The 24,468-nt window shown below is 33.6% G+C and overlaps 1 protein-coding gene across 4 annotated transcripts in view; it reads left to right on the forward strand.

Annotated features, from left to right (window-relative positions):
- BCKDHB (branched chain keto acid dehydrogenase E1 subunit beta) overlaps window positions 1–24,468 on the forward strand; it is a 355,891-nt gene that overhangs the window by 246,434 nt on the left and 84,989 nt on the right. The window contains exon 10 of one of the 4 annotated variants that reach the window (XM_004450575.5): window positions 1,298–12,290. The exons of the other annotated variants lie outside the window; for them this stretch is intronic. Coding sequence (XP_004450632.1) covers window positions 1,298–1,306 — 9 coding nt within the window. The 3' untranslated portion in view covers window positions 1,307–12,290. Of the gene's footprint in view, window positions 1–1,297; window positions 12,291–24,468 lie in introns of those variants that run through there. 4 annotated transcript variants of the gene reach the window in all.

Raw genomic sequence — 24,468 nt, forward strand, 5'->3', positions numbered from 1 at the left:
TGTATTGAGATGAGTCCATGGCCTAATGGGATGGTAGGAGGAGAGTAGTGAGGAGGAGAGGTTACATGGGAGGGTTGCTTGGAAGGAGAGTCCCCTTCAGTAGAACATTGGGTACATGCACTTTCTCTTTTACATAATCTTTCTTTTCTGCCTTTTTTCAACTTGCACCACAGGCTCTGACACACTCTTTGCCACCTTCACTAAATACTTATCCAATGAGGACTGCTTTTGTCTTCTCTTCAGAATTCCTCAAGAGTATGAAATTGTTTGATCATTCAATAAATTCATATTTCTGCTTGTCAGCTTTATCCAGATGATATTTCTCCACAAAGTTTTGAACTTCTACCCATTTTTCACACATTTCTTTTATCAAGGAACTAGGAACATCCTCCCTTATCTCCTCCTTACCTGAAGAAATCTCTTCAGCCACCTCTTGTTGCTGTGCCTTCTGTAATTCCTGCAGCTCCTCAGTGCTGAGGACTTCACAGTGTTCCTCCACTAACTTCTCAATATCAGCAGCATAGACTTCTAGACCCATGGATTGCCCCAAAGAGACAGTATCTTGCACAACTGTAGCCTTTGTACCTGTAGACTTGGTGTCAGCCTCAAACCCTCCCAAGTCTCTCTGAGTCACAGCTTCTGGCCACACATTGTTAGTTGGCAATGCCTTCTCCTCTTTGGTGATATAGGTTTGATTCTGCCTATTTTTCCAAAAAAAAGTCCGGTCTTATCACAATTAAAAACTTGGTGGGGAATAAAACCCTCAGCCTCTACGTAGTCTTGAAATTCACTGACGAATTCATCAGCAGCCTTTTTATTAGCACTCTCTGTCTCTCCATGCCTCATGACACTGTGGGTGCCAGTCTTCTTTGAAAAATTATCAAGCCAGCTGTGGTTTGGCCTTAAAACTTCAACACTCTCATCACTTGGTTCTGATTTGTTTTTCAAATGATCAGCATGCAACACTTTCACTTTTTCATGTATCATGGCATCCAATACACTGTCACCTGCTAACTGCTTCTCATTTACCCAAATTAATAACAGTTTTCAACTTCCTTGAGTTTGGGAACAGTGCTTTGTTATTATTACTTTAACTCCTTTCACAACATCACTTTTTAAATCACTTCTTTATTTTTAATGATTATGGAGACCGTTGTTCTAGGCATACCGTATTCCCTAGCAAGATCAGTAATGGGAATACCACTCTCATATTTACCTATTATTTCTTTATTTTGCTCAATGGTGGTACAAAGTAGTTTTGTTTTCTGCTCAATGCTATTACTGCTCATTTTCTTAGGACCCATGATGAGAGAAGAAAATGCAAAAATACACAATTTGACCAGAGAAGCTAAGATAAGACCGCGATGGAATGTGCACAGGGCAAGAGCTACTGCGTGACTAACGTGTGACCCTTTGTTTCTGCTGGAAAGGGTAGGGAATCATGAGGCAACCAACACTGACAAGTTCTAGCTTGCACATTAAGTACCAAACAAATGACACTATTAGGAGAAAATTTTTGCATCATAATGCATCAAGTACCAAATTCAACAAGTTTCAAAGCATTCAAATACCAACGTGTGACTGTATAATCTAACTTTTGAATACCAAAGAAAAATAGTGAATTGTTAAAGCTACAAGAAAGAAACAATTTGTCATCTAAAAGAGAACTCCAGTATGACTGCTGATTTCTCATGGGAAATCATCCACGCAGGAAGACAGTGAGATGATATATTTAAACTGCTGAAAGCAAAAAAGCTCCCAACCAAGAATTCTATCTGGTAAAACTGTGTTGTAGAAATGAGGGTGAGATTAGACATTCCCAGACCAACGAGAGCTGAGGGAGTTCGTTACCACTAGACCAGTCCTATAAGAGATGCTAAAGTGAGTTCTGCAGATTGAAAGGAAAGGGCAAATTTATGTGTTCCAGTACTATTTTATTTTTTGTAACCCCACTTTTTCCTTCCTACAAGATCTAAAAACGAAATGCATAATATGTAATGATAAATCATGGTTTTGGATTCATAATATATAAATATTTGTAATAAGAATTACATAAAGTTGGGTGGTGGAGTATTGTAGGACCATATTTGTGTATACCATTGAAATTAGGTTGCCATCAAAACATGTGATAGAATATTATTACAGATTTAGGGTGTTAAATTTAAGCCCCATGGTACTATAGACAAAATGGTAGAATATGCAAGCTCATAGAGATGGAAAGTAGAGTACATGTTGCCAGTGGTGGTGGGGGCAGGAGAAATGGGGAGTTAATACAAAATGGGTATAGGTTTCTGTTTGGGAGATGGTAAAATTTTAGTAAAGGAAAGTGGCACATGTTTAACAGTATTGTCAATGCAGTTAATCCCACTGAATTGGTATGTTTGGGAGTAGTTGAGATTGGAAAGTTTTTGTTGTTTATATGTCCCCCCCCACACACACAAATAACCAAAGAGACAATGACAATTAAAGTCAGTACATGATCCTAGATGGGATCAAACAAGGGAGGAGAAAAAGCTGAAATGGATATTAATGGGACATAGGACAAACTGGAATATAGACTATAAGCTTTAAATGAATATTGAATTTCTAGAACTTAATAACTGCACTTATGGTGATTACCTAGTCAATATCCTTGTTTTTAGGAAATATGCTTGGCAATATTTTGTTCAAGAACTTGATATATACAACCTATACTCAAGTGTTCAGAAAATGCATGGGTGGATGGGTAGATGGATGGATGGATGGTTGGTTGGATGGAGAGGTGAATTGATATATTGATGGATAGATAGAATATGGCAAATGGGCACAGTGTTAAAATTGGTGGATATGGGTAACTGGGAGTGGGGTGGGTAGGGGTATGTTGGAATTCTCTGTATGGGGGCTTGTATTATTTTTGTAACTGTCAAGTAAGTTTGAGTTTATAATTTTTAGAAAATTGCATTAAATTCTTCAACATGGATGAACCATGAATACATCATATTGAGTGAAATGGGACAAATATGGTATGATTTCACACATGAAATACCTAGAATAAACAAATTCATATAAACAAAGTAGATTCCAGGTTATCAATGCATGGAGGTAAGTTAAATCTTAATGTTGTAGAGTTTCCATTTAGGATGATGAAAATGTTTTGATAATGGATGGTGGTGATACTGACACAATGTTGTGAAGATAATTAATACCCCTGAATTGTATATTTGAAAGTGGTTATCATAGGACATTTTGTTTTGTATCTATATTACCATCATAAAAATTTTAAAAATCATTAAAATATGAATTGTATTTAGAGTTCAGATCATGCAAGATTTCCAGATTTATCATGCAAGATAAATCTGGAAATTGATTAACTATCCAGGGTATCAGTTAGGGAATAAATGTAAAGAGTCTTCAAAGTGAATATTTCCTCTGACACAGGAGTTTTTGTAGGAATCCATATGCAGGAATTATACACCAAAATGAGCAAGAGCATTCTTCATAGTGCTGTTCATGTGATGGGAAAATATTGGAAACAGTATCAATGCCAATAGGAATATATTTGAATAAGTTATGGTTTGTGCATATGATGAATGTTACAATTTATTAAAATCATTAAAAGGATAGTTGACAGCACAATTACATTTGCATGGATATAATGTTCAATGAGCAATTCAGTATGCAAACCTACAGGTATCTTACTTGCTCAATTCTGTAAAAAGAACAAAAAATCATATATGCATATATCTAGACAAAGAAAAAATAACTTGCAAAATAAGGCTTTTGTCAATTTTTATTTTTTCTAATTTCTTCATTTTCTCTGTGCACGTATGACTTTCTACAATAAAAGCTTTATTATAATTAGACATCATTCCCACATGGAATGGCCTTCCAATTCTTTTTGCTTTCTATAAAAAAGCCCAGTTTGTTCTTAAAGCTGACTTCTAAAATTCATTTTTGTTTTATTTTAAGATGGCTTCCCTCATCATGTACATTTGAGTTTTGGGAATTGTGGTTCATAGTGATGATGGTTATTTAGTCAGATTTCTGATGTGGAATATTTCTAAAACCAACAAAACCCCATTGCATAGATTTGGTTATTCTGTATCTTAACATCTCTTCCCCACAAAAGTGATATATATTTGATTCATTGCTCTTATGTTAAAAGTGAAAGCAGCACAATATTGGCATTTTCAGAATATTTAATTTTCCTTTATCAGTCAGTGATATTGAGTCTAACATTACTAGCATGTTATGATACTAATGTTAGACCCATTGCTTATTTCCCTTCCCTTCTTGTGTAGTATTAGCTTTTAGCTAGATTGCTGTGATTCCTTCTGAAATTTTTCTGGAGTTAGGCCAGTCAGAAAAAGTAATTTCCACATTCTGTCTCTCTAGGTAATAATAAAGTACCCCACTTACTCTCATACAAGTCTTAATATTTTTCCAGTCAGAAGTAATCCCCTTGAATTCAAGGCCACATTTATTAAAAGCGTCTGTCCTCTTTCTCCTCCATCTTGTAAAACCTCTCGTTAGTATTTTGTTGGTGATATCCCGAGATCATTTCTTCTATCCTACTTAATCAAGACTGACTGATATACCAGTTGGGAAAAATTACTCTGCTGGATTGTTTGAAAGGGAAATGTGCTTAACTGAAAGTTTATGTTTTAGAAGCAAAGCCCCTAATCACAAGTTAAAATCATGAGGTAGAAATTATTTAAATGATTATGTGACTTGTACAGCAACCTCAGTTTTGAAACGGCACCTTCCCTGAAGGGCTTACTCTGAGCCCCGTGCCTAAAATTGTCCCTCTACTCCCTCAATCTCTATTGCATTCCTCTGCCTTCCTGTCCTCACATCACTTGAAATATCTGCAGGCATCTTTATTTGTTTAATGTTCTTCTTGTCCCAATAGAAGGCAAGCTTCATAAACTTAAGGATGGAGTCTAGTTATATGTACTGCTAGTTATATGTACTACTGTCCTTTCATATGCCTACTTCGTGTCATTTTGACAAACTTGTTTATTTTGAATAAACTGGAGGTACTTTTTTCTTTCTGATAATTCTCTAGTGAGGCTAAAGAAGACATTTGCAATGATATATTTATTAATGAAGTTTCATAGACTGAATAGGCTAATTAGTAAAATAGATTCTCTAAAGTAAAGTATTGCTTTTTAAAAAAGTGGCAATGATTGTTATGATTTGATGCCCACTGTCCAGCCTTTAAATTATATTTCGGCACTTAAAAAGTTACAGTTTCCTTTCAAAGAAATGAATGTTTCAAATACTCTTTAAGTATTTCAAAACATTTTTTAAAAAAATATAATCTTTTCTTTAAAAATTTCCAACAATAAAGTTATTTTAAGTTTTGTAAATAGAGCGGAGAATGTATCCATGTCCTGGCCAATCTTCTTGGCCACTCAATACAACATTTTAGGGAAATATGGAGAAGCATATTAAATTGGTCAAGAAATGTTAGGCCTATACAGTCAGTAATGGGCTGCATCTGATCCTTGGAGATAGAACTAAATTTCTCAGTCTGTCATTTTATTTTAGTAATTTAGTTTAATTAAATTTATAGCTCATTAGTTTATGTTTTATTATGAGAGTACTCATTTCTTTTCACGAGTAAGTTCACAGCTCATTAAAATATGTTTGAGTTTATAATAGATATTAAAATAGAGATCAACTACTGCTAATTAATTTTCTATTTAATTTGAATTTAAATACTTGTGTAAATTAAGACAAGTTACAACCAGCATTTATTGCAAAACAAGTAGTTAAAAATGAAAACTATATATAGAAGTCATCTAGTTTATAATTGTTTTGATTTTTTAAATCTATCAATATTAATGGAAGTGCTCAGGTTGTCTTGTTAATTTATGTGAATGTCTGAAAATTTTATTGGGAAAGTATTAGATATTTAATTGCATTTTTTTTCTGGTTAATTATAAAGGAATGACTTCATTTTTAATTCTTAATACTTTTGGAGAACTATATCTATCTTAATCCTTTAGAAGATCACATAATCGTATCTACTGTTTTAAGGTAATTTTAAATATAAATTAAATAGAAATATATTTGTCTTTATCAGAATTATTAGCTGAAATGTATACTTTGTAATATTCTTTCCAGAATGTCTAATTATGTTTTAAGAAATGCCTTGAGGTGACTAGCATTTCAAAAATATCATCGGCAATTACAATTGTGCCATTTTAAAAATAATTTTTGATTATTTCCTCTCTTTCAATGGGATTAGTTCACACTTTTGATAGCTACATTTTTTGCATTTTTTCCCAGGTTGATTTCAAATTCCCAGCTTTAAATAGCAATAGGATAAAATACTCACCATCCTGTATTGTTAAGTGCTTTCAGAACCAGTTCGTATTCCCCAAGATGCTTGTGTTTTAAGTGTTCTAACACCATTTTTCATTCTGTTAGTCTTTTTTAAGTTTTTAAAAACTAACTTATATTAGCAGTTAAAGAAATTGAAACTTAGTCTTACCTTTACAGCTCATTACTGAAAAATATCCTGCCTCTGCACGCTAACACTAAATTTATGTTTTATTTTTTTAACCATTAACTTTTCTGGGCAAAGATTTCTACCTAAGTGTGCATACCAGACTTAATTGAATGTATTTTATGAATAATATTCCAACATCTCACAATCATATATTTTATTAAAACCAGCTTTACTCTCACAGTTCCAAAAGCATAGTTCAGCTACATTAAAATAATGAAGTACAGCAAAAATGTTGATTAAATAGACTTCTAATATGATGGAATGTTTTATTATGTATGTAACTATTACCTGACAAATTAAGTTCAGTATCCATTTTAATAAAACTCACTTACTTTAAAAAAATAAGACCTTGACTAATCAATGTTTATAAAGAATCACAGGAGCCACAACAGCATAGATTAAGCTACGTCCTCCTATAGTGAGCATATCACTTGGATACCTTCTCAGCCAAAGGAGGAACCACAATATCTTTTTTCTTCCTGCCTATTTGCTTTCTTGCCTTCTTCCCTTTCTTCCTTTTCCTTTGCTTTTCCTGACATTTTTCTCCATACAAACTTTGGCAGATTGACCTCTGGCTCTTTGTGGCAAAACTGTAATTCTTCTCTCACCATGGAGAAACTAAACATTTTTCTAGGTAGTTTGTGTTTATGACAGTTTTCTCCATCCCAGTAGGCAAGAATTAGAAGTACCTTATAATACTGGATGAAAGTAAAGGAATGAGGCTAGATGTAAGTAATTTTTTTCCTACCAGTTGATCAAATCTTATACTCATTAAGAAAAATAATTACAAAATTACTTAAACACTCTCAAAGTGGATCAGCTATCAGTATGAGGTTTATGTATAGATCTATACTGTATAAGTAAATGAAACAAGGGAGGCTGATTTTCTCTACCATTTCCCCCAAATGAATATATTCACTTTTTTACTGATGATTTTTAAATGGTGTTTAGAATAATTTAAGTTCCCATTCCCTAAGTTCGGTGTTTAGTAGTTTATATTATGTACACCATGAAGATAAAAATATAATTATGTGACTTAATATGACTTTTACTTTTTAGCTGCTCTCCAAATTAATGAGTAATAAAATGACCCTTTCTATATATGGCAACTTTTAATTTTTAAAAGTTTGGCTTTTTCAGATAATTGCTAGTGGAGCAAATTGCATTGTTCCCTAATGGTAAATTGAGAATCTGGGGAGATTCATTAACAATTTCATTGCATTTTGTCTTTCAATAAACTTTATTTTCTTTACATTAAATCATTTATTTTCATTACATTACATTTCATATTATACCCTGAATAATTCGATAAAAAATTATTTGGTGTAATACCAGCCTGTCATTCATCAACTGGGAATTTTTATTTCTAAAAAAATATCTTGATGAGAAAAACCTAGTTGGCATGGTCAAGATCTCATTAAAAAAAGGGATTTAAGATAAAATAAACATGATTCCAAATATACTTGAAATGTGTATATTAATATTTAAAACAAAGAACATACGGATTCTATTCCCTTAAAAGAAACTGGATTAATAGGCATTTGTGTATTGCATAGATAGCCTTCTCCTGAGTGATTTTCAATTCATAAAACATTGTTATAACTGCATAATTACCTAAAGCAGATTCTCTCTTTTGTCTCTAACTTATCTTAAAATTTTTAAACCAACTTTCACTGTATTACAAGTTTTATTTTAAATCTGGCCAAAATACTTGTGAAACTGCCCAGTTTTTTTGCAAGTTACCCTGAGGTTTAAGGATATGATTTTCATTGCCTGGTCTTTATTCATATACGGAGTGGCTAAAGTAACACATAGTGTGGGAAATTGTAAGGCAAGAGTGGAAGTGATGTGAACACTAATGCTTGAGTGTTCTTTAGTTTCAGAGAACTGAACTTAATTGTGATTATATAGAGTTCACTTTTTAAAAATTTTGTGAACAATTTTTTTCGAAACAGATTGGTAAAACCCCAGCTGCTAAGAGATTATTGAATGACTAATCTGTATATTTCTAGAACTTTGAAATTTCCTTGGGGAGGGGAGAAGGGGAGGTTTCTTTGGGTTATTTTTAGGATTCTTGTAAGGTATTTTAGATAATATTGTTGCATATAAAATTTCATTGCATAGTCTAAATTTTAAGCTAAAAATAACCATTTTTTAATTGATAACATGAGCAATTTAAGTTACAATGTTGGATTTCCTCCAAGACTGCCAAATACATTAGGTGGTAAAGTAATCATCAGATTGCACTGATTAACTGCAGAAAGATCAAGGAATGAATGAAGTGTGATGATAATTGTAAATTTCATAAAATAGTGAACATTTGTGATCTTAAGTGATAAATAGCTAATAAGTAATTTGTCACTTGGTATAGTTGGTCAGTGCATATGGCATCTTAGTTTGCTATAGTAGAAAATTTAGTTTAAGAATATTTTTAGGAATGACAAATACTATGCTACATGACAGTACTTTTATTTGAGAGTTCTTTTTAGATTTTTGTTTCAGAGAAACCATTGGATGCTAAATAGCTATGATCAAAGGGGAAGTTGCTATGCTTTATGCTAAGTTATATTTATTTTTTGAGATATTTATGCTTATGTATAGTCAGTCTTTGGGAAAATCAATTTAGAGAAGGTAATTTTTCAAATTCATTTAGTGAGACTCAACAGACATATTCTAAAATGTTAGCAGAGGTTTTTTGTTTCTAGCTAGAGGAATTACATTATGAGTGATTTTCATTTACTTCTTTATCCTTTTCTCAGTTTTCCAAAAATTACAACTGCTTACTTCACTTCTCGATTTGGCTGTCTAATTGGTGTCTCAAAAAATAATGCCAGACCTAAAACCACTACTATTTTCTGTGTTCCCTACATCACTTAATTGCTCAGGTAAAAAAACCTGGGAGGCATCATTAATGCCTATCTTTCCTTTTTACTGTGCATTAAGTTTACCAGCAAGTACTCTACTTCAAAATAGATGCCTAATCTGACCACTTAATACTATTACCACCCTTACCATGTAAGTCAAAACCACCACCTTTCTTCCTTAAACTGTTACAGTTTCTTCTTATAAGCACTTCCTACAGAATAACTTGAAAGGTCTTTTAAAACTGTTAATTATGTCATATTATGTCCTGCTTCCAATGGTGTTCTGTCACAGAATGAAAGCCTAATTCTTTATCATAGCCTGAGCAACTCTGCCTTCTTGGCTTTTCTCTACCTCATTGACTTTCTTGTCTCATGAATGAACGTACCTGTGGTTTTAAAAAATTACACAGAAGACTAAAAGAAACACATACTTCTGTTGATAGCTTCAGGATATTTTTAGAGAGTTGACAAAAGTAGAGTAATTGATCTCTATAAGACAAAAATGCCCTGGATAAGTGATGTGCTTTTCTTTTATGGTATGATATTATTTTTCATGTCTTTCTATAATACCATATTTTGATTGAGTGACATTGGGAATTTAAGTTGTAATATAAATGTATCTAATGCTAATTTAAATAACTATGAAAAATGCTTCTCTTTTAGTTTCATAGATGAATATTATATTTGGTACTATATTATTCACATTTTCCTGAAATTTTAATCATGAACTTAGCATTCATTTAACAAAAATTCATTGTTTTGTTTTGTTTTCTTTTTAGTTATTCCACATTGGGTTTTATGCTGTCAAAATAACTAGATGATGATGAGAAAGGTCCACAATTACACTGTATTGGAATGCTTAATAGAGTCCAATATGCCATAGATAATTGGAATCTCAGAAGAGGAGAAAAATTGGAGCAGAAAAAACATTTATGAAAGGCCAAACCTGTCCATTTTAGTGAGAGACATTAGCTTATAAATTCAAGAACTCCATTCAGGTTGAATATAAACAGCACCATGCCCTATTACACCATCGTCAATTTGCTGAAACCCAAAGACCTAGAAAGCAACAGCCAGTGGTAAAAAAAAAAAAAAAAAAAAAAAGACACATTAGATACAGGATACAGAACTACAAATGATGGCTTAACTTGTCATCAGAAACAATGGAGGCCAGAAGAAAATGTAATGAAATCTTTGAAGAACTGGAAGAAATAACTTAACAAACCAGGAATCTATATTCAGTCAAACAACTCCTTCAAAAATGAAGGAGAAACAAGGAATCTCCTCAGATAAACAGGAAATGAGTTCATGACCATTAGACTGGCACTATAAGAAGTAGTAAAGGAAATTCTTCATGCTCAAAGGAAATGACACCAGATGGTAACTCAGGCCTACAAGGATTGAAGATCACTGAAAGTGATGAATATGTGCGTATATACAATAAACCATATATGATTTTTAAAATTTCTTCTTATATCTTTAAAAGTTAAAATTTTAAAGCAAAAAAAATTTAAAGCAAAAATTCTAGCACATAAAGATATAATAAATACTATAACAATAACACAGAAGATGGGGGGGAGGTATAAATGGCACCATAGTGTTGCAAGGTTCCTATATCTTCTCTGAAGTAATATAATAATAACTCTTAAGTAAACTATGAGAGCTAAAATGCACACTGTAATCACTAAAGGGGCCACACACACAAAATGCAAAGCTATACCTAAAAGTGAATAAATGAATTTAAATGGAATATTAAAAATATTCAGTTAACCCAAAGAGGGCAGGAAAGGAGGAAAAGAGGAATAAAACATAAATAATTAAATAGAAAACAAATTGCAAAAATGGTAGACCTATGTACAACCTTGTCACTAATTTTATTAAGCATAAAGGAAACTAACACTACAGTGGAAAGGTAGTGAATGCCTGAAAGGATGAAAATACAGTTCCCATTTATATGCTATTTACTGTTGATTCCTTTAAATTCTAAGAAACCAAATAGGCTGAAATTAAAAGGATGGAAAAGAATAAACCATGCAAACATACATCCTAAGAAAACTGCAGCAGCTATATTAATATCATACTCCAAGACAGACTATTACTAGATATAATAAAGGGCACTTCTTGTGATATAGGATCAGTGCTTAGGGAAGACACACCAATTATAAATGTGTATGTGCCTAGTAACATAACTTCGAAATACATGAAGCAAAAAACTACAGAACTAAAGGGAGATGTGGATAAATCTAAAACCATGATTACAGAAGAAAAAATAAGGATATAGAATATATTAATGATACTGTAACCATCTTGACCTACTTGACAATTTTTAAACAACACAACAAAAACTGTAGAATACACATTATTTTCAAATGTACATGAAATGTTTACCAAGATAGACCATATTTTAGGCCAAAAAAACTAGTCTTAATAAAATTCAAAAGCTTGAAACATTATATAATATGATTACTAAAGTGGAATTAAATTAGCTATTAATAACAATAAGATATCTAGAAAATGCTCCAATACTTGGAAATTAAAAATATACTTCTAAATAATGATAGTTCAAAATAGAAATCACAGAAGAAATGAGAAAATATTTTTAATTGAATGATAATGAAAACAAAACATCAATATATGTGAGATGCAGCTAAAACAACACCTAGAGGGACATATATAACTGTAAATGTTCATATTAGAAAAAAAAAAAAAAGACTGAAAACAATGATCAAAGTTTCTACCTTAGAGAAAAAAGAGCAAAGTAAACCCTATAGTGTATAGAAGGGAGAAAATAAAGATAAAAACAGAAATCAATAAAATAGAAAAGAAATAACAACAAAAGCAAATAATATTTGTTCTTAGGAAATACTAATAAAATTGATACTCTTCCAGCAAGACTCATCAAGTAAAGGGAAAAAAAAAACCATAAATCACCAATATCAGTAATGAATGCAGGGGAATATCATTACAGATCCAACAAATATGAAATGACAGAACAGTATTATGAATAACTTTATGTGAACAAATTCATTTACTTAAGTGAAATGGACAGATTTCTTGAAAAAATTACCAAAACTAACCTAGGATGAAATAGGAAATCTGTATTGCCCTATATTTATCAAAGCAATAAAATTTTTTACCCAGATATCCCTTCAAAGAAAACTCTATGCCCAGATTGTGTCACAGCTGATTTTTATTAGACATTTAAGGATGCAATACTACCAAATTTATGTAAACTTTTTCAGAAAATAGAGGAAGACAGAACACTTCCTAACTTCTTTTTTGAGTTTAGTATATCCCTAATGTCAAAAAATGAAAAAGACATCATGAGAAAAGAAATTTATAGACCAGTGTTTTTCATGACCATATATGCAAAATTCCTTAACAAAATATCATTAAATCAATATAGATGGGAAAGTGGATGTGGCTCAAGCAACTGGGTTCCCATCTACCATAGAGGAGGTCCAGGGCTCAATACCCACAGCTTCCTGGTGAAGGCAAAGTTGGCCTGCGAGGTGAGCTGGCCCATGCGGAGTACTGGGCCATGCAGGGTGCCACCCCACACAGGAATGCTGCCCCGTATAGGAGTGCCGGCCAATGCAGAGAACTGATGCAGCAAGATAATGCAACAGAAAGAAACACAGAGGAGAGACAATAAGAGACTTAGCAAAACCCAGGAGCTGAGGTGGCGCAAGAGAGTGATCGCCTCCCTCCCACTCTGGAGGGTCCCAGGATCGGTTACTGGAGCTGCCTAATGAGAATACAAGCAGACACAGAAGAACACATAGCAAATGGACACAGAGAGCAGATGAGGGAGGGGGGAGAAATAAACAAATCTTAAAAAATATATATATATATATATAGCATGCAAGGTTGTTTATATGTTCAAATTATCTCAGTCTGTAACACATGTTCCATGAGTATGTGGAGTTGTATGGGAAATCTACACATCTGTATGATTGTTTTGCAAGTTCACAATATCTGTAACAAAAATACATTTAAAAAAATAGTATGGGTTGGGGGAAAAGTACATCAAACGTAAGATAAGGAATATAGTTGGTAGTAATATTTTGACAATGCTCTTGCATAGTTTGTAACAAATGTTTCACACCAATGCAAAGAGTTGGTGGAGGGGTGATGTATGAGACCCCTGTGTGATGTTATGTGTATTTATTTTGTAAGTTCGCTATCTTTACTATACACTTATTGTTTATGTGTGTTCATGTATGAATGATATACCTCAATAAAAAAAAATTCATTGAACTATTAAAAGAAAAGCAATAAAAAAATCAGTTGAAGTGATCTAGCTACCACATTAACAGAATAACAGAAACACCATGAGATCATCTATTGAAATATGTGTGATAGTTATGCAAAGGAATACCACTCCTCAGTATAAAGGATGAACTACTTACTGATCCGCAAGACAACATGGTCAGTCTTACAAACATTAGGCCATGTCAAACTAGCCAGGAATAAAAGAAAACATACCATATGGTTCTATTTATATCAAGTTTTAGAACAAGTAAAACTAATCCAAAGTAGAAAAAATGAGAATGGTTATTACCTCTAATGGGGATGGATGGACTGGGAAGGGATATGAGGGGACTTTCTGTTGAAGGTGGAAACCTTCTCTAATGCAATAGGGCTGTAGTTCACGTGGGAATATCCATTTGTAAAAATTATACAGATTAGCTTTGTAAATTTTACCTCAATGTAAATTTTACTCTCCATGTAAATTTTACCTCAAAAACTGTAAGCAAATAACAAAATGATTGGGCATGGGGAATGGATGGAAATACAGATAAAACAGGAATGGAAGACTATTCCTAATTGTTGAAATGGGTACATGAGGATCATTATACTGTCCTGTTTACTTTGCATACATTGGAAATTCACCATTATAAGCATTAAGCAACAACAAATAAAAACCTCTTCATCTAGTGCTCTGTCTTTACAGCCAAACTTTTCTTACCTCTCTTCTGCTTGTCAGCCTATTGCACTCTGGTTTCTGACACCTTCCCCCCCACACACACACACACACTGAAACAGTTCTAAGACACCAAAAACCTTCCTAGCGCTAAATTGAATAGTTGATTTTTTAGTTTTTCTCTAACCTGACGTCTTTGACAGCATTTGATCCTTACATTAAAGTCTGTATTCCTTAAAATCTAAAGATCTGTGTGATTGAACCCTTACATTTCCCTCGGTTGTCATTTTCTCACGTATTCCTCAATTTCTGTGCCAGCCACATTGAACTATGTGAACAATGACTATAAAGTGTAAAGAAGGAACTCATCGTTGTGTTCCTATTGCCTAGCATAATGCCTGACTTTGTGTAGTGAGCACTTACTGATCTTATGGAATGGATGAATGATAAGTCTTCCCAACTAGATGGTAGTACTTTAATACAGCATAACACTGTGGTTGAGAACCACTGACTTAATGGATCCCTCTACTTGAAAAAAATTCCTGTCATGTTCAAAACTTTTATCAATAACTTAGATGAGAGAGAAGAAATATGCTTTTTTATTATTAGAGAATTTGTGGGTTTACAGAGCAATCATGCATAAAATATAGGGTTCCCGTATACTCCCTGTTATTGACACCTTGCATTGGTGTAGTACATTTCTTACAAGGAAGAAGATTTTTATAAATGTACTATTAACTGTAGTCCATGGTTTAACTTAGGGTTCATTACCTGTGTTGTACAGTTCCATGGATTATTTTTAAAAATTATAACATATACAACATAAAATTTCTCCGTTTGAAATATGCTTTTAAATTTATAATTGCAATAAAACTGGGCAGGGAGATTGATAACTAATTACTCGCATATATAATTAGTGCTCAGAAGTTTTTGTTGAGCTAGAGTTATGGGCCCAAACTAGCAAATTAATAAATGGAGAATATATCATATGTGTTAAAAAACTGAGCTACATAAACATCACAGTGAGGACTTCTGATATTATGTGAAGAATACCTAGGAATTTAGAAGGCCAGATATTTGGTATGATCTACCATTTATCAAGACATGGCTAGAATGAATGCCATCTGTTTTGTTTGTTTGTTTTTTTTCCATTCTTATATCATTCTTTTCAAAGGGCAAAACCAAAAAAGAACACATTCCATTCATTGGTTAGGGGAAGACATTATTCTCACCAAAGCTGCACATAATGGTGGAAAAGAATTCCCCAAAAGGAAATTAGGAAACTTATTTACCAAAAAGAAAGGGAATGAAAGGTGGTAGAAAGGGACAAGAAAACCAAAAGTATCTATAGTAGTTGATTGTATTAGGGGGGTAAGTGCCCTGTATATTCAGAGTACTTACAAGTAAATGAGTGTTTTTTGTAAGGATGCCTTCATTCTTTGGCCATGACAAGGTTAGATTCCCAAGGCCCAGAATGATCTTACATCTTCTTTCTTCGTTTGGGGGGGGGGGGGTGGCGGCGGGGTGGGAAGGGATCCACAGAGAAACCAGTATGGATGCCAGTGTGCTCTTTCAGAGTTTAATGGTTTATAAGTAGGTGTTTATAGATTCAGATGCCTTGTGAGGAAAAATAATATAGACAATCTGATGGTGAATTCCTTTGTCCTTGCCCAAGATAGTGGACATTGGAAATATTTCTAACCTGATTTTGAAGATTTGGAGGGCAGAGTTTGACAATTCGTGAACACTTATATTTCTGTCTTTGTGAGCTAGACCTTGAAGTAAGGTGTAGAGGGCAAACTGCTAAGTATGTCTGCATAGGTTTCTCATTGATCCACTCTAGCAGGTGCCATTCACATAGGCTCAGATATAGAAAATGTGATGTCCCTATAATGGACTCACTGCTTTATTTAAAAGCTTAAACAATTATTAGACTCCTTGCAATAGGTTGCACAGAAAAGGGTTGTCCTCTGTTTGCCCAGATTTCATTATGTCACTGATATAATGCCATAATGCCAGGAATAGCAGGAGCCTTTTGAGGGTTTGCTAGAGCATAGAGTGGTAGGGGTTTTGATGCTTATACTCATGACAGACCTCACTTGTAACCTTACTTGTCAGTTATATTTGCATATGAAATATTTTTCTTCTGGCTAGAGCTACCAATCTGATTTCTTTCAGGGCAAACACAGTACGATAGTTAGTAAAGAAGGACTTCTTTGGATTTATGTGGATTTTTGGAAGGAACCTCTTCCACTTTAAACATTCCAACAATCTCTTTATATAATGTTTTGATTATATATTTTCTTTGTTCCTGGACTGAGCTTCTGGCTTGCAACCCTGTCAGATTTTCTATTTTATGAAGTGAGCTGAAAATCCTGGCAGAAGATATTGAGATTCCCTTTATTTCTTTTATCTGAACCCTGCTGTTCCCATGTTTCTGGGCTCTTTGCTGCCTGAGTTTGGCCCTCTAGAAGAATTCAGGAGTCTCAAAGCCTCCCAGAACACTTCAGCCAGAAATCTTACTTCATCACAATATAAGCTCCAAAAAAGCAGGGATCTTCTGTTCTTTGTTCACTCTTGGGTCACCCAAACCCCCAATAAAATGCCAGCCCTTAAAAAGGAGATGGAATAGAAAGCCTGGTGGTCATTGTTTAGCTTTTAGAGACATTCCTTTTACTCACATATATTAGTTCTGTGGTATTCTCTCCAGTGAAAAAGGAGTTAGAGAAAATGAAAGGGATGTTTGCCACACTCTGTACCCAGGAATGAAGTCATCCTGTATTCTCTAATACTTTGCTTCGGTTACTTTTGCTTTTTGCACAATTCTAGTACCTTGAGAGTTACCATTTCTGATTTGTTTGGGTGGTGATGTCAGGAGTAGGTAATGATATCTAGAGTGGAGGAGGAGAGTTTTACAGAGACTGAAATACTCTTCTTGAACAACCTTTCCATCCCTCATTCTCCTACCACTGCCTCACCTACTGCCAAGTAAGAGAGGTTTGGCCTATAAATCTTCATGAAGGGGAAGCATCCTAAACCCATGGTGGGGAAAATACTGTAGAATGAAGATGATGCTAAAGAAAGCAGGGCAGGAGAAATGCAAATCAAAACTGCAATGAGATCCATTTTACACACGTTAGAATGGCTGCTATTAAAAAAAAAAATTACAAGTGGTGAAGAGGATGCAGAGAAATATGAATACTCATTCATTACTGGTTGCAATGTAAAATAGTGCAGCTGCTGTGGAAGAGTTTGGCAGTTCTTCAGAAAGTTAACTGTAGAATTACCATATGACTTGTTAATCCCACTCCTAGGTATATACCCAAAAGAATTGAAAGCAGAGACCCAAACAGATATTTGTATACTCATATGCTGATGTTCATACTTCGAAAATATGGAAGTAATCCAAGTGTCCATCAACTGATGAATGGATACATAAAATGTTGTATATACATACAGTGGAATATTATTGAGCCATGAAAAGGGATAAAGTCCCTATATATGAGTGTTTTCATTTTCTAGACTGCTTAAAGCTGAGACCATGAAATGTGTTGTTTTTAACAATGGGAAGTTATTAGCTTATAAGTGTTTAGGCTAAGAAAATTGTCCAAATCAAGACATTATCATGTCAGGAGGATTAACCACCTTTTCTACCTGGGGTTTTCTCTCTGCTTGCTTGCATCTTATGTAGACTATGGACTTTTCAGGAATAATAGTATCTACTTCCCAATTCAAGATTTATGATCTGACCGTGATATGTTCTGATTGCTGTTCCTTATCATAATTGATGATGAAAGGTTGAAGAACATTGGTTAGGAAGGGTTGGTAAAGGGATGTAGCTCTCAGTCACCAAAAGAATGCTCGTACTCTGCTGGGAACTTTACCCAAGTTATTTTATTTAATCCTCTGACCCTTTTAATGAAATGTCTGTAATTTTTATACATTAGAAAATTGAGGCTCTGGGAGGATCAGATAGCCAAAGGACCTAGACAGCAGGCAAATAAAGGAACCAGAAATTGTACAGGTTGTCCCCAAAGCCCTTATACTCCTTTGGCTCAGTAGTGTGTGCATAGCAATAACTAATTCCAGCAAACTTAGTATGAAGTCTGTGGAGCCATTGTTAACCTGAATCTCCTGTGTGGGTTGTTACCCAAGAGTCCCTGATCACCAAAACGTTTCCTCTTTGATTTATTTAAAACAGCATATAATTATTTTTTCAAGTTTAGTATTCTCAAACCCAATTTCTTCTCTTTGTACAATAAATTCCACTTAATTTAAGCAGAAGCCTGTTAAAAATCATATGAATATTCAAAACAGAAACTTTTCCTGTGCCATAAAGATGAAAAATGCCCTGCTCTGCATGTACACAAGCAGCTTTATTTTTTAAATAAATGTTTATTTTTATAATGAAAGAGTATTAACTCTAAAACACTGATTTTATTTTGTTCCTTTCTGGGAACTATTATAAAAAATGGCAGCTAGGTTATGTGTAACACTTTTTTCCCTCTGATGTGTTTGGAAAAAGCAGCTTTTTTATGGCTACTTTCTCATTGTATGTGCAAATAGAATGTATCAAGAAAAGATGTAAATGCAAAGTATTTTCAGATAGATTTTTTAGAAATGAAAGGTAAAATACAATAATTTTTGTAGATATTCTTTTGCAATTATTAATACTAAGTTAAAATGTTTAAACATTTATATTAGGTAATGAATTTACGTTAGATGTACCACTGATTCATCTCAGAATCAGTATGAAGCTCATTTTGAAAACTTGAGGAAAGTATCTTTGCATGTATTGAAATTTATTTTATGTTAATTCTGTGACTAAAATATACTAAATTATTTTTAGAACCAATTATAAAAATTTTTTCTTAGTTTTTGTAAATGAACCCAGTCTTTCAAAAGTTAATTGCAGATCTTATCATTTTACAAGTTTTACTTCTATAATCATGAGATAATCAGTGTGACACTTGTTAGAGGACAGGATGTTTGAAATGTTGACTTTTCCTGGCAAAGCCATGTGTTGTCAAGGAGGTGACAGAAGAACTTCTAATAAAGCTAGCTAACACAACGTTTGTTGGTATTATATGTCAGTGCAAAGCAAGGGAATGCTGTTTGAATTTGAGTTTGTTGTTGAAAACAGCAACCAGTTCTTTGTATGAGATTAATTGTATTTTTATATTTGTTTAGCTTTAAACTATATTTTGGATTTGTTGTTTTGTTCAGTTACATTATTCAATCAAGAAAAAGGGAAAATATCCCAAGGAATTGTGCTGAATCACATTTCTGGAGTAAAATGAAATGTGAGCTATGCTATGAAACAAACATTGCAAAATGAACATATTGAAAACTTAGCAACATTTACTGAAAACTCAAATCATTGGGGTGGCATCACTAGTGATGTTTGAGATTCACATGTATCAATGTTAGCTTAAATGGGATGTTGATACTTTGAGGGGGGAAAAAGGCTGAAAAATGTTCAGTGTATGTGGGAAGAAATAAATTTATAGGATCTTAATAAAACCAGGAAGTAAAATAAAATCATACAGATGGAAAAGTGTTCACATGAAATTACCTGAATCCAAGTGATAATTCTGTTGTAGCTCATGTCTTCAGATAGTTTCCACTAGCCTTGGGGTAGTGCCATTGTCATAGGAAATTTAGCAGAGTAGTTGGAGAAAAGAAAGTATTTTCAAAACTAGTTAAGTCCAGTTATGACATGTAACTGAAAATAGTTAAGAAAAGGGCAAAAAAAAATTTAAAAATATGAAAAAAATAATAGAATCCTAGAGAATGTCCAAATCAACTTGCTACATCCTCTCCTTTTTTTTAAGTTTTATTTGAATGCCCTTGGCAATAAGGTAACCCTATATCCATCCCATGTTTTTGTTTGTTTTTATTTAGGAAATTTTACCAATTCATAAGATAATGCCATAGATCAACTTTTTCATTATCATACAGAGCAGTTTATCTCCTTATAGCTATATCTCTATTTTGTCTTTGATTTTCTTTGCACAACTGAAAGGTCTACTTAGGTGTGTCTCCAAAAAACTACCTGTAGGAACTGCCTGTCCCAAAGGAGTGTTCAGGTTTCGGGGTGGTTTAAAGCTGTACTTCCCCTAGATAAACATGTTCTTAGATCTCGCCTTTTCTGGGGGGGTGTGTGAACCCATTGTAAGTAGGACCTTTGGTGAGGTTCCTTCAATTAAGGTGTGACCCAGTCCCAATTAGGATGGATTGTAAACCTTTCACTGAAGTCCTTTATAAGCAAATTCAAATTCAGGCAAAGAGAGAAAGTCACAGGGGCAGTGGACTTGGCCCAGTGGTTAGGGCGTCCATCTACCACATGGGAGGTCTGCGGTTCAAACCATGAGCCTCCTTGACCCATGTGCAGCTGGCCCATGCGCAGTGCTGATGTGCGCAAGGAGTGCCCTGCCACGCAGGGGTGTCCCCCGCGTAGGGGAGCCCCACAGACAAGGAGTGCGCCCTGTAAGGAGAGCCGCCCAGCGCGAAAGAGAGTGCAGCCTGCCTAAGAATGGCGCCGCCCATACAGAGAAATGACACAATAAGATGACGCAGCAAAAAGAAACACAGATTCCCATGCTGCTAACAACAACAGAAGCGGACAAAGAAGACGCAGCAGATGGGCACAGAGAACAGACAACCCGGGGGGGGGGGGGGGGGGGGAGAAAAATAAATAAATAAATCTTTAAAAAAAAAAAAAAAAAGCCACAGGGACAGCCAGAAGCTGAAATTCAACAGAACCCAGAAGAGAACAGAGAAGCCAGGAGAAGCCACCATGTGCATTGCCATTTGACAGAGGAATTAAGGACCAAGAATCCCAGCAGCCGGCCCCACAACACCAGTCTCCTGGAGAAAAGTATCACCTTGATGAAGACTTGAATTGGACTTTTTTTTTAGCGTCAAAACCATTGTTTAATCCTACCCATTTCGTTATATTTACTTAAATGACTTAGGAAATCTACAAAATAGATTTTGTTACCAGGAGTGGGATACTAGCAATATCAAAAATGAGGAAACAGCTTTGTAATAGGGCAGTGGGTAGAGGCTAGAAGAATTGTGAGGGCCTTAGTAGAAAAGACATAGATTTCTTTGAAGAGGCTGTTAGTAGAAATATGGATGCTACAGGTACTTCTGATGAGACCTTAGAAGAAAATGATGAATGTGCTACTGGAAACTAGAGGAAAGGCAAATCTTGTTATAAAGTGGCAGAGAACTTGGGAAATTGAGTTCTGCTGTCTATCAAAGGCAGAACTAGCCTCAAAACCGTGAGTAAATAATATCTCATTGTTTGACAAATAGCCATTTCATGCAATTTGTTTGAGCAGTCTAGGAAGCTAAAATAAAGAAGGTTTTTCAATAATTTTTAAAAAGTTTTATCTTACACACTTCAAGGTTTTAAAAATTGTAGGGCTAAATAACCAAGGCACTCAGTAATGGTTATATTTGACCACTGAAATCCAAACTAGGTAATTAACTTACTTTTTTTTGTAAAGATTTTTTTTCCCCCTTTATTTCCTCTTTTAACATTTTTTTTCTGATTTGCTGGTATTCTCTTTAATGAAAACAGGAAGCTTGAAAAGTTAAAATACAATAACGGTCATAAAGCCAACATTTATGGAAGCCTTTATGCCAGACACCATTTGAAGGTTTTTTAATTGAATTATTTCTTTTATAATACTATAAAAACAATACTGTTATGAATACAGTATCATAAAATAGGAACCATTATCATCATCTCCATTTTACAGATGAAAAACTGATAGAAAAAAGATACTGTGTCTGTAGAAAAAGTTGGAAAATATTTCTGTTAAATATTTATGAGAATGTTTATGAAAGAGTTTGGAACACTTGAATTCATCTTATAATGGCTTGTCAGTATTTTTAATATGTGACTGATAGAAGTTTTATTGATAGAAAAACAAATATAAATATTCTCTGGTTGAATAGTACTTTTTCATTCGTTTAGTTAGCAAGATAAATTTTCAAACATAAAAATTACCAGTAGTGCAATAGTTGATTTGTGACAAATTTTGATCAGATTTTTTAAAACACAAGTAGGCATTACTTAGAACATCTTTCCATCATAATTGTCCATTTTTTTCCTTCAAAAACTAGATTTCATACTATGTATTTTTAAAAGATTGGAGATAATACACGTTTTCAAATACCAATCAACTTCCATAGAAGTGAAATAAGAAATTTGGCAAGCAAATTTTCTCATTTTTACAGTTTTTTATAAAACTATAGTTTTGTGTTCTGAGTGTGAAGATTTTGATCATCAATTGCTATTCAACTGGTAATCTATTTCCCAAAATTGGTTCATAACATTATTTTTTAAGATGACCAGATCCTCTGTCAAAAAATAAAACATAACTGAAGGTATCTCTCCAATATGTTATTGTTCTTTAAAACATTTATTTTATTATGCTCTGGAAGAATGAGAGGTAATACTTTTATAATCCAATTTAAGTATAAAAGCATTTGGAATGTTTATGAGAAAATTAATTATGTACTACCTTTTTTTGTTGTTTTTATTTTGGGTTTTAATCTATCAACAAACATGAACAAGAATCTCCAGATAAAGTTCATTTTGATGATACAGGTACTCTGGAAAGATATATCTGTTTTTATTTTTATTACTGAGTTTACTCAGTTACAAATAATGGCATTAAAAAAGTATAATAGACCATTCTCTGCCAAATAGTTTCTTGTCACTAACTGATTTTGTCCGGACTCATTATATGTCTGGTTTTTAGTTTTACTAGTGATTTATTTTATTTGAATTAATTGTGCATAGAGTCGAGTATTCATAAAGTCTTTGGGGAAATTGCACCTCACTTTATTTGGTGCTACTCTTTCATTGTGAGATTGTTAATTTGAGGGCCTAAAGACTGTTTGGTTATTGTTTATTGACAAGGCAGCGTTTACAGTGTGAGTGCTCAGGAGAGGAAGCTGTTGCATCCTTAAATAATACATTTCCTTCTGGACACAGAAGATGATTACCTCAAATCTCTTACTCTCAACTTTATTTTTAACATCTTGGTATTATAGCATCTTTGTAATTTCTTTTAATATGCTTATTTCAGTGGCAGAAAAAAGTATAGAAATAATGTTTCTCAGATTATTGTTTGCTTAGGCTGGTATTTCAGGGAAATTGGCTAATGCTATTTTCAACCTAAACTATGATGTTGGAGATTGCAGGAACCTCAAAAACGTCAGAGTGAGAACATTGGACATGACCTCTTTATAGCTCAAGAAAAACTGGATGCTGTTTAATACCATCTGTGAATACCTTTGAAACTCTGTTACATATTCTTTCCTTACTATTCTTTCTCATTTATGAGTGTTTATGTAAGAATGATAAACTTCAACTTAAAAAGTTTACAAAAAGAACCTGCTATCTTTAGAGAAAAAAAAAATTGTGTCTCTGACCACTCGGCCCCATTGCCTTTCTGCTCCTGTAAGTAAACATATTTGTTTCATTATTCCATGGGTTATCCTTCTGTTTATTTGACATTTCTAATAAGGTATAACCTACATATACTACAAATCTCTTTTGTTAGTGTACAATTCTCTACGTTTTGGTAATTACAGAGTTGTGTAACTACCAAAACAATCAAGATATGGTCAGGGTGGTCCCTCCCCAGTCATGATGGCAAAATGAGATGCTTCAGGACTCTGTCACCCCATAGAAATTTTGAACAATCATCAAGAACTGGCAGAAAGTTTTCTAAAAGTTCTCTTTTTTTTGTTTTTTGTTTTTGTGTTGTTTTTTGTTGTTGTTGTTAGTTCCTGGCAATCGAGGAAAACTGTCATAATAGTAGCTGCATACAAGCTTAAGAAACAGACAAAATGGGAGGCTACATTCAGTGATAGTACATTAAAATATCAAAATGTCCAGGTTTCAACCAAAGGTTACAAAAAAGAAAGAAACAGGAATTAATGGCCAATAAAAAGGAGAAGATTAAAGCATTAAAAAGTATCAGTGAGGAGGACCAGGACTGAAAAGAAAAATACTTGTTTATGGAGAGGAATGTTTATTACAATAGTTGTTATCTAATTGATCTGTGAATTCACATCAGTTTCAAACAAAATCTAAGTCATTTTTAAAAAACAAAAAAAAACAAAAAATACTTGACAAGTTTACTTTAAAA

The sequence above is a fragment of the Dasypus novemcinctus genome, chromosome 11, assembly GCF_030445035.2.
Source record: "Dasypus novemcinctus isolate mDasNov1 chromosome 11, mDasNov1.1.hap2, whole genome shotgun sequence".
Taxonomy (NCBI): domain Eukaryota; kingdom Metazoa; phylum Chordata; class Mammalia; order Cingulata; family Dasypodidae; genus Dasypus; species Dasypus novemcinctus.